The 14,153-nt window shown below is 36.3% G+C and overlaps 1 protein-coding gene across 2 annotated transcripts in view; it reads left to right on the top strand.

Moving 5' to 3' along the window:
* The window catches only part of LOC123252057 (L-lactate dehydrogenase A chain-like), a 45,798-nt gene that overhangs the window by 18,194 nt on the left and 13,451 nt on the right, over positions 1-14,153 (top strand). The window contains exons 3-6 of one of the 2 annotated variants that reach the window (XM_044681418.1): positions 3,085-3,258; positions 5,247-5,420; positions 7,976-8,093; positions 9,878-10,001. In XM_044681418.1, the coding sequence (XP_044537353.1) occupies positions 3,085-3,258; positions 5,247-5,420; positions 7,976-8,093; positions 9,878-10,001 (590 nt within the window). The remainder of the gene's footprint in view (positions 1-3,084; positions 3,259-5,246; positions 5,421-7,975; positions 8,094-9,877; positions 10,002-14,153) is intronic. The other variant, XM_044681419.1, reaches the window with a different exon arrangement.

The following is a 14,153-nucleotide window of genomic DNA, read 5'->3' as shown; positions in this document are numbered from 1 at the left end:
GTGTCTGCACAAGGATCGTGGCAGTTTCAGAGGAGGGGGAAATGATGTTATAGGACTTGGGGTGATGGAGAGGGGTATGAAGATGGGGCTGGGTGTAATTTTGGTTATGGAAAAAAGAAAGTGAGAAGTTGAGGATGACACCTAGGTTGTGAGCCTGGGGGACTGTGGGAGGCTGATGGTGCCCGTGATAGTCTCTGCTGTTGAAGTTGCATCATAACAGGCACAACAGGTTTGTATATCCGTATATTTATTGTTGTTCAGTGCCAATACTGCCCATGGGGTTTGCTGGGCTAGGACACTGGAGTGGATTGCCATTTAGGCCAACAAAGGTTAAGTGATTTGTCCAGAGTTACACAGCTAGTAAGTGTCTGAGACTGGATTTGAACCCAAGTGTTCATGACTCTAGGCTCAGTATTCCATCTACTGGGCTATCTAGTTTTATATATATATATGTATATATATACACATATATAAGGTGTTTACAGAGAATAGAAACATGCTCATGTAAAGAGATAAATAGAAGTAAATCTGAGGTGAGTAAATGAGGAAAGGCTCTCAAAGAGCTTATATCATATAGGCTTGACGTGTGTGTGTGTACACGTAATTATATAGAACATGGATATACATATTTTACACATATAAAGAGAGAATAAATACAAATAAATGTAAGGTAAATACATTGAGAAGAGACCGTACTAGCGGATAGGCAAGGGGAGAACAGGAAAAAAATTTAATTTAGAAGGCAGTTTTCAAGTTGTATCCTTGGAGAAAAAGATTGTGTAAGGCAGAGGTGCCAAGAGGGTACATGACAGGCATGGGAACTAGCTAGGGTTAAAGGCAGAGAGGTAGCAGGTGGAGGCTGGCAGGTGAGAATATAAGCAAGGGTGGCAGGGGAGAGGGGAATGCCAATCTGCTTGGTAAGTGCTTAATGAACGGGTTTTGAATGGAATTAAATTGAAGATGGAGAGATGTTTGCCGGGTCTGGACAGTTGGGTTCAGAATAGATTAACTGCCTGGACAAGCTCTGAATCTTATTCTGGAGGGAGAGAAGTCTTGAGTGCCACATCCATCAGTTTATTTTTTTAAACATCTTATCACTGTCTTGATGAATTTAGTTGGGGTTTGTCAAATCTGCATAAGACAAAAGCTCCTAGGAACAGCTGAAATGAAGGTTAAGTAGGAGTCAGGATCCAGGAAAATTTCTGGAGGCTAGGATAATAGACCAAAACTAATGACAAAATAGAGATAAATGTAATATTCTTAATACAGATTGGGGAGAGCGTAGCTAGATAAATTTTTTTTAAAAACCCTTCCCTTCTGTCTTAGAATTAATATTAAGTATCAGTTCCAAAGCAGAACAGCGGTAAAGGCTAGGCAGTGGGGGTTAAGTGACTTGCCCAGGGTCACACAGCTAGGAAGTGTCTGAGGCCAGATTTGAACATAGGTCTTTCTGATCCAGGCCTGGCTCCCTATCCACTGAGTCACCTAGTTGCCTTTTAGATAACTTTTAATATGAAATTAGGATATAGATTTTATCTTTTTTTTCCAATTTTTATCTTGCCCAGATCCCTTATTTAATAGAGAGGGAATTGAAGCTCAAAAAGTAAAGGGACTTAACCTATCACTGTTAAGATTTGAACCAAAGTTTCAGGATAGTTTGTATTCCATATTGGTTAGAGAAATAAATAAAAATAAAAAGAGCACTTAAGAATTTCAGTAGATTTAAAATTCATTGTATCAGTGGTGTTAAATTATAGTTTAAAAAAACTGTCATTCTAGGCTTCATTAAAAGAAATTATAGTACCCAGAACAAGATATATGTCAATCCTATTATACTTTGCCCAAGTTGGACTGCCTCTGGCCTATTGGATTCCATTTTCCTAAAATGGAATCCAATAGGCCAGAGGCCCCATGGCAATCTTGACTTCTTCCAGAGGAAAGATGCAAGAGTAGAAATAGGTCTGGATACAATGCCTTATCCTAGTTATGTTGATGGACCTTGGAGATGGTGAATCTGGAGAAATGAAAATTTAGATATGCTATCCATCTATCTTTGATATCTATCTTTGAGTACTTAAAGGATAGTTATTTGGAAAAGGGATATTTTTGTTTTACTTGGCTCCCAGTTCAATGTAAACGAAAACATCCTAACAATTAAGAGTCATCCAAAAGTGGAATGGGCTGCCACAGGAGGTAATGAGTTCCCCATAGCTGGAGGGCTTCAAAGTAGAGGGTCAATGTCCAACTTGTCAGGCATAGTTCAGAAGGTATTTCTATGTTCATGTGAATTGGACTAGGTGAACTTTAATGCCTTTTTTTAGCTCTGGATTCTGGGATATGAGGGAGTGGTAAGAAAGAAGGTTGAAAAGTAGTTATCAAGTATTTGAATTTTTGACTTTGTAACACATTATGTTATACAACTTCTTGTAGGATTTGTCTCATTCTGAAAATTCCCTGTACTTCAAATAATGAAGCTATATGTGACAAAGAGCATAAATTGATGCCTAGGATGCTTAGAGGGCAAAAAAGAAAGAAGAGCTTTGTCTCTAAGACTAGCTCTGACAATGACAAGACTCCAGATGGAACAAAAGTGGTTGATAAGAGAGATAAAGCTTGAGAGTAAGGGAGATGCTGGGAAGAGGGCTAGAGCTGGAGAGAACCTCAGAGGCCATCCCATTGAACCCCATCTGTTATTGAAAGGAAGCTAAAGCCTACAGAAGTGCAGGTTTTCTGACACCAAACTCAACCCTTTTATTTCTACCCTATCCTGCTTCTGGACCTGAACAAACTTGTTTACAAATGCTGAAAATCTGATGTCTGTGCTTGCAAAGTCATTATCCACAATCTTTGGCAAAATGTGCCCAAGGGCCAGGTGCAGAAGGGCTACTGTTTGACAGTGGCAGGGTTCAGGCAGTGGCCAGCACAGGGGAAGTTCAGGGCCTCTTCTGAGGCTTACACTTCCCAGACGGGGAGAAAGTGGGTACTTAGACATGCTAGAAAAACAGAATGGGTTCTTTCAATTGGCCAACGTATAGCAGGGATGTTTCAACCTCAGACCTGTTTTTCTTTCTACCTTTTATTTAGACTCCAAAGTATCAGCCAACTCCCAGATAGTAGTTATCACTGCAGGTGCACGCCAACAGGAGGGAGAAAGTCGCCTGAACTTGGTCCAGCGTAATGTGAACATCCTGAAAGCAATTATTCCTGATGTCATAAAGCACAGTCCTGACTGCAAACTGCTTGTTGTGTCTAATCCAGGTCAGACATTTTATATTTTTACTGCCTAGAAAGACCTTTCCATATTATTCCTTGTGAAAAGATAATCTGGGGTAATTTTCTTGAGAGATATTATTTTTTTAATATTTGCTTCTTTTGCAATAATAACTGCTATCTGAAGGGATCTTATTTATAGAAAACTTAATTTTCCATTTCAGCAAAGGCTTTTTAAAACAAAATACTTCCTTATTTTCTATTACTTTAAGGAAAAACTTCTTTACTCTTAAGGAAATTCATTAAAATGAGATAAGAATATTTACCTCTTCTAATACTACATGTTGCACTTTTCTGCTACAGAGACTAGGTTCTTTAAGGCTAAGGTAGAGCCTACCTAAAGCAGGAAAGGCTTTGAGTATAGGCCAGATGATGGTCTGTCATTTGAAAACCAGTCAAGCAAAGGTTAGAAGAGGTTCATTGCTATGTTGTCTATAGATTCTAATGAATTTTTTTGATCACAGCAGTTTTTTGGAGGGGTGCTTTGTCCTACATTGGATGAGAGTATGTCCATACTAATGAATCACAAATCCTTGAATTATTGAAGCAAGGTATGAGGCTGGTCCTTTATGTTAGCAAGAGAAATTTATACTTAAGTAGATATTTGCTTTTCATTAGTCAAGTTTGGGGAAACACTCTTAGTTTTGTATTTTGGGCTAAGCTACAGTTAGGGAGAGAGGGAAATAAAGAATATGGTAAAATTTGCAGACAACCACAGTGGGGGGAAAAAAACAGGCTTAAAAAAAAACAAACTTCACCATAGTTGGTAGCCTGAAAAAAACGTGAAATTCCCAAATACAAATATACCTTACTCCCTAAAAGAAAAATATCTTGCCTCAGAAAGCTAATATTCAAATTGCCTACGGTCACACAACTTGTAAGTATCTGAAATAGGATTTGAATTGAAGGCTTTGTGGCTCCAGGCCTATCATTCTATTCACTCTGCTGTCAGGTTTTCCTCATATGGAATGTGTGTGTGTGTGCACGCGCATGCGCATTTAATATAATCATTTTAAAATTTTTTGTTCTAAATTCCCTCTAGACCCTCCTCCATCCACTGAGAAACAAGTAATATGATATCCATTATACATGTAAAGTCATGCCAAACATACTTCCTCTTAGTTGTTACAAAAAAAAAACCTCAATAAAAATAAAGTGGAAAAAATGCTTTAATTTGCAAGTGTTCATCAGTTCTCTCTTTGGAGATGGATAGCATTTTTCATCATTACTCTTGAAATTGTCATAGAATCACTTATTGATCAGAGTAGTTAAATCTTTCATAGTTGAAAGTATTGCTATTATGGTGAACAGTGTTCTCTTGGTTCTGCTCATTTCACTTTGTATCAGTTTATATAAATACTCTCAGATTTTTCCAAATCCATTCTCTTTATCATTTCTTATAGCATAATAGATTTCCATCACAAACATATACTATAACTTGTTCAGCCATTCCCCAGGCAATGAGTATCTCCTCAATATTCAAAGCACAAAAAGAGCTGCTATAAAGATTTCTATACAGATAAACCCTTTTCTTTTTTTCCTTGATCTCTCAGGGGTATAAACCTAGTAGTAGTATTGTTGGATCAAAGGGTATGCACAGTTTTTAGCCTTTTGTGTGTAGTTCAAATTTCTGTAGTTCCATAATTCTCTGGAAGGGTTGGACTAGTTTACAACTTTACCAATAATATCTCTGTTTCATATTACCATGAGACCATTTAGAGAAGAATCTGTGCATAGTAAGGGTGAAAAATAATTGCTATGTCTTTATACACTGTATTGTATTTTGTTATTGTTGCTGACGTTAACATATGACAAATAATATTTTAGTTTATTCATTTTAACCTGTTTACACTGTTACAAATCAGTATTATATACAAGCCATTGTCAGTTCAGAAAAGCAAACTCTAAACACAAAGTTTGATGAATATGTCTACCTTATCTGAAGTCTGTTTCTAATATGAATTTTCTATTCCTAGTTGACATTCTGACATATGTTGCCTGGAAGCTGAGTGGCTTACCCAAACACCGTATTATTGGCAGTGGGACTAATCTGGACTCTGCCCGTTTCCGTTACCTAATTGGAAATAAATTGGATGTGAATCCAACAAGCTGTCATGGTTGGATCATTGGGGAACACGGCGATTCTAGTGGTAAGTAAAAACAACCTTTGTCCTAAAGGCTTTCTGAAAGGTGATTTCTTTAAGGATTGGACTAAATTATTACATTCAAACTTAAAATGGCTTTTTCCAATTCCAGGAGAGATTTAAGAACAGAATAGATTTCAAGAGAAACATAAAAAGGTAAACAGGAAAGAGAAATCATAAGGGATTCAATTTAAGGTTCAACTGTTCACATCTCTACACAGTAAGATAATCTAACTCCTAAGAACTTTATCATTATTAGGGTAGTTAGAAGGAGTTATGCAGAGACAGAGGGCATGAGTGTGAGTTGAATATTATGGCTGATACCTAAAAAAATAAAATTAAGGAGTGAGAAAAAGAAATGCATTGGGAGAGAAAGAAGAGATAGGTAGAATTGGATAAATTATCTCACAAAGAAGAAGTGCAAAAGAGCTTTCATAGTGGTGGGAAGGATGAGGGAGTAGGGAAGAGGAGTGCTTTAACCTTACTTTCATCAGATTTGGCTCAATACTCAGTTGGGTATAAAAATATATCTTACCCTATAGGAAAGTAAGAGGAGAAGGGGAGATAGGATGAGGGTTAAGGGGCTGATAGAAGAGAGTGTGGATTGTGGGAGGTGGTGACCAGAAGTAAAACACTTTTGAAGATGGACAGGATGAAAGGAGAAAGAGGGAGAGGGTAGGATAAACAGTGAGGGGAAATAGGATGGAGGGAAATACACAGTAATCATAACTGAAAAAGAAATTTAGAAGGTTTCCCTAATAAAGGCCTCCTTTCTCAAAAACAAAGAAAAATGAGTCAAAAGTATAAGAAAAATCATTCCTCAGTTGATCACTGGTCAAAGGATATGAACAAGTAGTTTTCAGACAAAGTGATCAAAGCTATCTATAGTCTTTCTATTAAAATAGGAGTCGGTCCTTAGATTCTAAAACAATTTATTAGGATTATTTGGATAGGTAGAAGGTGAGAGAGAGATAGAAAGCTAATCTAGCTTTTCCACGTGGCTCCTCTGGCAGACCCCCAGTAAAGCACCAGAGACAGAGAGAGCAAACTTCCTACTTAACCCTTTTTATAACCTCCTGGCTCCCCTGCTCCTACCTTAGCTATCCGGGTCAAGTCCAGGCTGATGCCAGATATAGAGGTAATCAGTGGAGATGATGTCAGCTGTGTGACCCCAGAAAAGGGGAGAATAAATTTCCTTCACACAATAGTCATATGAAAAAATGCTCTAAATCACTATTGATTAAAGAAATGCAAATTCAAGCAACTCCGAGATACCTCAGTCACACCTGTCAGATTGGCTATTATGAAAGAAAAGGAAAATGAAAAATGTCAGAGGGACTGTGGGGAAACAGAAATGCTGTTGGGAATGTTGGGAACTGATGCAGGCATTCTGGAGAGCAATTGGAACTGTGATTAAGGGCTATAAGGCTTGCGTACCCTTTGACCCAAAGAGATAAAAAAGAAAAAGAACCTATATATACAGAAATATTTATAGCAGTTCTTTCTGTGGTGGCAAAGAATTAGAAAATAAGGGGATGCCTATCAACTGGGGAATAGCTGTGAACAAGTAGTGGCAAATGATTGTGAAAGAATAGAAGAAACAGGAGAACATTGTACATAGTAACAATAATATTGTATGATGAACAACTAGGAGTGAGTTGGCTATTCTCAGTGATATAATGATCCAAGATAATCCCAAAGGACTCATAACGAAAAATGTCATCTACCTACAAAGAAAGAACCGTTGGAGTCTGGATCCAGACCAATGCATACCATATTTCACTTTCTTTCTTTCTTCCTTTTTTTTTTAATTTGAATTTTCTTTCACAAAAGAATTGCTTTGGGAAAATTGCACATGTAAAATCTGTATCAAATTGCCTACTATCTCAGAGAGAGTAGAGAAGACAAGGAGGGAGTAATAGAATTCAGGACTTGAAATTAAAAAAAAGACTTAAAAATTATTTCTGGATGTAATTGAAGGAAGAATAAAATATATTTTTAAAAAAGAATATGGGATAGCTTTTGGAAACTTGTATCCTCCTTTGAAAGCCTCAAGCATATTCGATGTACTTCTTGTGGTAGGCTTATGAGAAGAAACTGGCAAGAGAAATTAATTAGTCCTCAAATTTGGCCTTGAAGAGGAGAGGAGAAAATGCACTTCCTTTTCCTTTTGGCAGTGGGGGTGGGTATGGAACAGTGTATATACTGTCACACAATTGATGCAGTTTTGCTGAACTTTTCTCCCCCTCCTTTATTCTCTATTATATGGGATGATTCTCTTGAAAAAGGGAAGTTATATTTGGAAATGGGAGGATGTAAAAAGAAAACATCCATTTTTTAAATAGCTACATAGGATAGGAAACTATGTGTAAGGCAAAGAAATTATGGATCTATTAGAGTATTTGGGATTGATAGTAAGGCCACCAGCATTCTTCATCTCTGAAGATAACTACATCAAATAGAAAAGACTTTTAAAGTTGAAAAAATTCTAATACTAAATAGGCTGGAATTATTGAAGTCATATTAATGAATATATTAATCCTGGGATATATTTCTCTTAGTTGCTGTGTGGAGTGGAGTGAATGTTGCTGGTATTCCCCTGAAGAGTCTACATCCCAGTTTAGGAACTGATGACGACAAGGATCAATGGAAAGTTATTCATAAACAGGTGGTTGAAAGGTAAAATTAGAGTTTAAAATTTCTTAGTTCTTGAGGTGCTTGAAGGGGAAAAGGAGCCATTTTTTAACTTTGTAAGTACTTTTAAGGTAGGAGTGAGATGGGTTAGAGGAAGATAAGAAAGATCATCAGTTAGGAGACTATTGGAATAGTCCTGGCAAGAAGAAATGAAATACTATGAGAAAGAAGAGGAGAAGATGGGTTTTTGAGAGAACTTGGCTATAGTACCAATAAGAGTATAAAAGATAGATTGTAAATATGTAGAGGAGAGATGGGAAAGTTAACATTTTGGGGCTCTGTGACTGGGCAGTTAAAAAAATGAAAGCCAGATGAGCATAGTGTCATAGAAACTAAAGGAAGTGGGAGAGAGAAAACTTCACACAAAGAAAATGGTCAATAGTAATAACAACTCATTTATACAGCATTATATTATGGTTTATGGCATTGTTAAATATTAAAGAAGAGAGAAAACATGAACAATAATAACTAAGGGTAGTTTGTGCATCATGAGTTAAGAGATATATGCCAAGGAAAAGCTAGAAATGCTAATGAATGGAAGCTTCAGGAGTCTTCCCCAAGAAGACAGGTAATATGATATAGGTTGTTCATATATTATCATATAATACATATTTCCTTGTTTATCATGTTGTTAAAGAAGACACATATTGCTTACAATAGAGAAAAATTCATGGAAGAAATAAAAATAAAGAATGGTATGTTTCAAAAAAAAGTAAAGAAGAGAGAAAAGATTATTATCATTTGGCAACCAGGTGCTAATGTTACTGACCCTAGAGATAACAATCTCAAGAGACCAGAAGAAATAGAAGCCTGATGACAAGAAACTGAGAAGATGAAAGAACTCAAAGTAAAAAGAATGAGATAGATGAGACAACTTGAGAATAGATAAGAAGGTTAAGCAGTAAAGGGTTTTTGTTATGAATTTTCAAGTTGAGGAAGACCTGAGTATGTTGGTAAGCACAAAAAGAATACCCATCCAAGAGGGAGAAATGACAATTGTAAGAGAGGAAGTGAATGATGGAGAAAGATTCCAGGAGAGGCAGGAAAGGGATAAATTGGGGGCAAAACCAGAGGGATTGGATTTGGTAAGAGGAGATAAGAATCACTTATATTTATAGAATGCTTTAAGGTTTACAGAGAGTTAACTCTTTCTTAGAGATAGGGAGAAAGGATTATTGACCATAAACATTTGGTGCCTGCTGTATACTAAGCAGCAAGGATTCACAGATAGTAGTGAGCCTAGATTCTACTGGGAGGAATACAGGATATACATAAAATAAATAACTAGTGATTTGGGGTTGGGAGAACATTAACAGCTCCAGGTTGCCAGATCCTCCAAGAGGTTGAAGTGAAGATGGAAGCAGGACAACCAGTCAGGCTATTGAAGGGGTCTAGTCAAGGCCATAAATTAAAGTGGTCTCCATGGGAATAGTGAGAGACATCAGATGCAAGAAATGCTATGGCAATCAAAAGTACAAGATTTGGCAAGTTGATTAGAAATGTAGGCTAAAGGGAGAGTAAGGAATCTAGGCTACTACTGAAGATGCAAATCTGGGAAACTGAAAGGATGGTAGTGCCTTTAACAGAAATAGAGAAGTTTAAAAGAGGAATGGGCTTGAGTAGAAAAATATTAAGTTGTTTTGCATATATTGAGTTAAAGACATTTGGGGCATATAAGTTTGAAATGTCCAATAGGCACTTATGCTCAATGAATACTACCTTTTTTCTCCCAGCTTATACTTGATATATTGTGTTTCTTACTATCATAGTGCTTATGAGGTTATCAAGCTGAAGGGTTATACTTCATGGGCTATTGGCCTGTCTGTGGCCGACTTAGTAAGAACTATGATGATGAATCTTAGAAGAGTGCATCCAGTTTCCACCATGATCAAGGTATTTGAGAATCATTACATACAGCTTGTTAATTGTACTACTTTTCTGAGGTTTACTCATGATCAAACTTTGAGTTTCTTCTTCATTCTTCCCATTTTTCCTTTTGATCCAAAATACACCAAGCATTAAACCTCATCAGTTTTGTATTTCACAAGTAGCTCTGCTCTCCTTTCCATTTCTATTGCCGCCGCCACAACTCTCATTACCTCTTTTTTTAAACTATTGCAATAACTTCCTAATTGACCTCCTTGACTTCATTTTCTCTTGTTTTCCTGTATAACATGGCTAGATTAATCTGCCTAACATTACAGATCTGATCACATCACTCCTTTGCTTAAAAACCTTATATTGATCCTCATTAGCTACTGGATAAAGTCCAAGCAGTTTGATCTGGTATTAAGAACACTTTATAGTAATCTCTTACCTATTTTCCCAGATCTTGTAGTTGGTTGTTCCCTGAATATATCCCATGATTTTTGTTTCTGTACATTTGCTCATACCACATGGAATTTCTTCCACATACATTTGTACCAGTTGAAATCCTATCCATCCTTCAAAGTCCAGTTCCAATGCCACCTTCTTTACACACACATCTCTCATCACTAGTCAGTAGTGATCCACTCCTTCCTTTGAACTCTCATCTTACTTGGTTTTTGTCTGTTTTTTTGAACTATGATGGAAGACTTTGATAATGCTTAGTATTTTATTTAGCTTGTCTTCCCTCTGTAATTTCTTTGGTGGATGGAACAAAGACTGTGCCGTATTTGTCTTTGTATCTTTGACAGTACTTAATTCAGGGTTCTGGGCATAGCAAACTTCTGTTTGTTTCTCTGCAGTTAAATTAAATCAACTTCATCTCTGGAGAGACAAAAAGATTTAAAAATCTCAAGATAAATTATAAAAAACAAGAAAAGGAGCCATAATAATCTTAAATTACATTCTAAAACAGTAATCTTTACTATACATTTGGTACTGGTTAAAAAATAGAAAAGTATAGTATTGGAACATACTAGATAAGCAAAGTAAATTTATACTGCAGTCCATTCTTCAGTAAACTCAAAAATGCAAACTATTGAGGGAAGAACTCTCTGTTCACAAGAACAGCTAGAAAAAGTAGAAGGCAGTTTGATAGAAATTGGGTTTAGACTAGCATCTAATACCTTATAACCATAATAAACTCCAGATTAGATATATGATTCAATGTAAGAGGTCACATCAAAAAAAAATTAAGAGGAAAATGAAAGGGGAATGTACTTTTCAGAACTGAGTAGGAGAAAATTCTTTTTTAAAAATTTAAATCTTTAGATGTTTTTGTCTTACCCTTCATTTCCCAATAAATTCATCTCTTCTTCCACAACTAGAACTAACATCACTTATAACAAAGAATAAAGGAGAAAAGGAGAAAAAAACAGTTCAAAACTAACCAACGTATTAACTAAGTCCAACATATTCAGTGTCACATATTCATAATTTCCTACCCTTGCAAAGAAGGGAGAGAAGTTTATTCTCACTATTAAGAGCCTACTATGTCAGGCACTGTTCTAAGTGCTGGGGATTCAAAAAGAGACAAAAGAGTTTCGAATTAATGGGGGAGACATGCTAGTAAATGTATACAAAGCAAATTATATGTAGGACAAATAGAAAATAACAAAGGGAAGTCACTGGAATTAAGAAGAGATGGAGAAGGCTTTCCATAGAAGATTAGATCTTAGCTGGGACTTAAAGGAAACCAGTAAAGTCAGAGATTACTCAGTGTAATTTCAGAACGCTCAGTTTCTGGGTTTGAGATTTTTGTTGTTCTTTGTTTACATTTTTTAAATCACTATGTATACTGTTTTCATGCTTTTGCTTATTTCATAAGACTGCTAAGTCACGCAGTAGGTAGTGTTGAACTTGGGAGTCAGGAAGTTGTAAAATAAAACTTTGCCATAGACATTTATTAGCTGAATGACCCTGGACACATCACTTAACCTCAGTTTCTTCATCTGTAAAATAAGGATATATAATAGAATCTACTTCATAGGTTTGTTAGGATCAAATGAGATAATGTATATAAATGCATATATAAATATAATGTATATAAAGGACTTTGCAAACCTTTAAAATCTCTACATAAATGCTATCTATTATTTGCATTAGTTGACAAAATCTTCCTATTCTTCTCTGTATTCTTCATATTCAATGTTGTTTATATACTCTGTGTGCAATGGTTAGAGTGCCTGGAGTTGGAAAGACTTAAGTTCAAATCTAGTCTCAGGCACTTAATAATTGTGTGACCTGGGCAAACCACTTAATCCAATTAGCCTGTTTCCTTATCTGTAAAATAAGCTGGAGAAGAAAGTGGCAAACCACTCTAGTATCTTTGTCAAGAAAATCCCAAAGGGTTCATGAAGAGTTGGACATGACTAAAGAACAAAACAATATTCTTTTAACATTTACATTCTATCATTTGTTTCAGTCATTCCCACATTGATAGACACCTTTTTTTTGCTTCAGATTTCTCATCTTTATTTTTTTATTTTAATTTTTAATATTTCCCCATAGTTACATATTTCATGTTCTTTCCCTCTCCCTCATATCCTCCTAACCCCCCTTAGCTGATGCACAATTCCACTGGGTTTTACATTTATCATTGATCAAGACCTAATTCCATATTATTGATAGTTGGACTAGAGTTATTGTTTAGTGTCTACATCCCCAATAATATCCCCATCAGCCCATAGACATCTTTTTATTTTATTTTTTTTACATGATTCATGTTTTTACTTTACCCTTCACCCCCCCCTTTAACCCGCCCCCCATATCCAACGCATATTTACACTGGTTTTAACACGTGTCATCAATCAAGACTTATTTACATATTATTGATAGTTGCATTGTTGTGGTCATTTAGTGTCTACATCCCCAACCATGTCCCCATCAACCCATGTGTTCAAGTGGTTGTTTTACTTCTGTGTTTCCACTCCTGCAGTTCTTCCTCTGAATATGGGTAGTGTTCTTTTCCATAAATCCCTCAGAATTGTCCTGGATCATTGCATTGCTGCTAGCACAGAAGTCCATTAAATTCGATTTTACCATAGTATATCAGTCTGTGTACAGTGTTCTTCTGGCTCTGCTCCTTTCACTCTGCATCAATTTCTGGACGTCTTTCCAGTTCACATGGAATTCCTCCAGTTTATTATTCCTTTGAGCACAATAGTATTCCATCACCAGCATATACCACAATTTGTTCAGCCATTCCCCAATTGAAGGGCATTCCCTCGTTTTCCAGTTTTTTGTCACCACAAAAAGTGCGGCTATAAATATCTTTGTACAAGTCTGTTTACCTATATGTTTTATATCTTTGGGATATAAATCCAGCAATGCTATGGCTGGATCAAAGGGCAGGCAGGCAGTCTTTTAGAGCTCTTTGGGCATAGTTCCAAATTGCCATCCGGAATGGTTATATTAGTTTACAACTCGACCAGCAATGCATTAATGTCCCAATTTTGCCACATCCCCTCCTACTTTCATTATTCTCCCCTGCTATCATTTTAGCCAATCTGCTAGGTGTGAGGTGATACCTCAAGAGTTGTTTTGATTTGCATTTCTCTAATTACTAGAGATTTAGAACACTTTCTCATGTGCTTATTGATAGTTTTGATTTCTTTATCTGAAAATTGCCTATTCATGTCCCTTGCCCATTTATCAATTGGGGAATGGCTTGATTTTTTTATACAATTGATTTAGCGCCTTATATATTTGAGTAATTAGACCTCTGTCAGAGTTTTTTGTTATAAAGATTTTTTCCCAGTTTGTTGTTTGCCTTCGTATTTTGGTTGCATTGTTTTTGTTTGTACAAAACCTTTTTAATTTAATATAATCAAACTTATTTATTTTACATTTTGTAATTTTTTTCTAACTCTTGCTTGTTTTTTTTTAACATTTATTAATATTCATTTTTAACATGGTTACATGATTCATGCTCCACCTTTCCCCTTCAACCCCCCCTCCTGCACCCCCCCCACCCATGGCCGATGCGCATTTCCACTAGTTTTGTCATGTGTCCTTGATCAAGACCAATTTCCAAATTGTTGGTAGTTGCATTGGTGTGGTAGTTTCGAGTCCACACCCTCAATCATGTCCACCCCGACCCATGCGTTCAAGCAATTG

The sequence above is a fragment of the Gracilinanus agilis genome, chromosome 6 (assembly GCF_016433145.1).
Source record: "Gracilinanus agilis isolate LMUSP501 chromosome 6, AgileGrace, whole genome shotgun sequence".
Taxonomy (NCBI): domain Eukaryota; kingdom Metazoa; phylum Chordata; class Mammalia; order Didelphimorphia; family Didelphidae; genus Gracilinanus; species Gracilinanus agilis.
The sequence above is the reverse complement of the archived record's forward strand: the minus strand, read 5'-3'. Positions and strand labels throughout refer to the sequence as shown.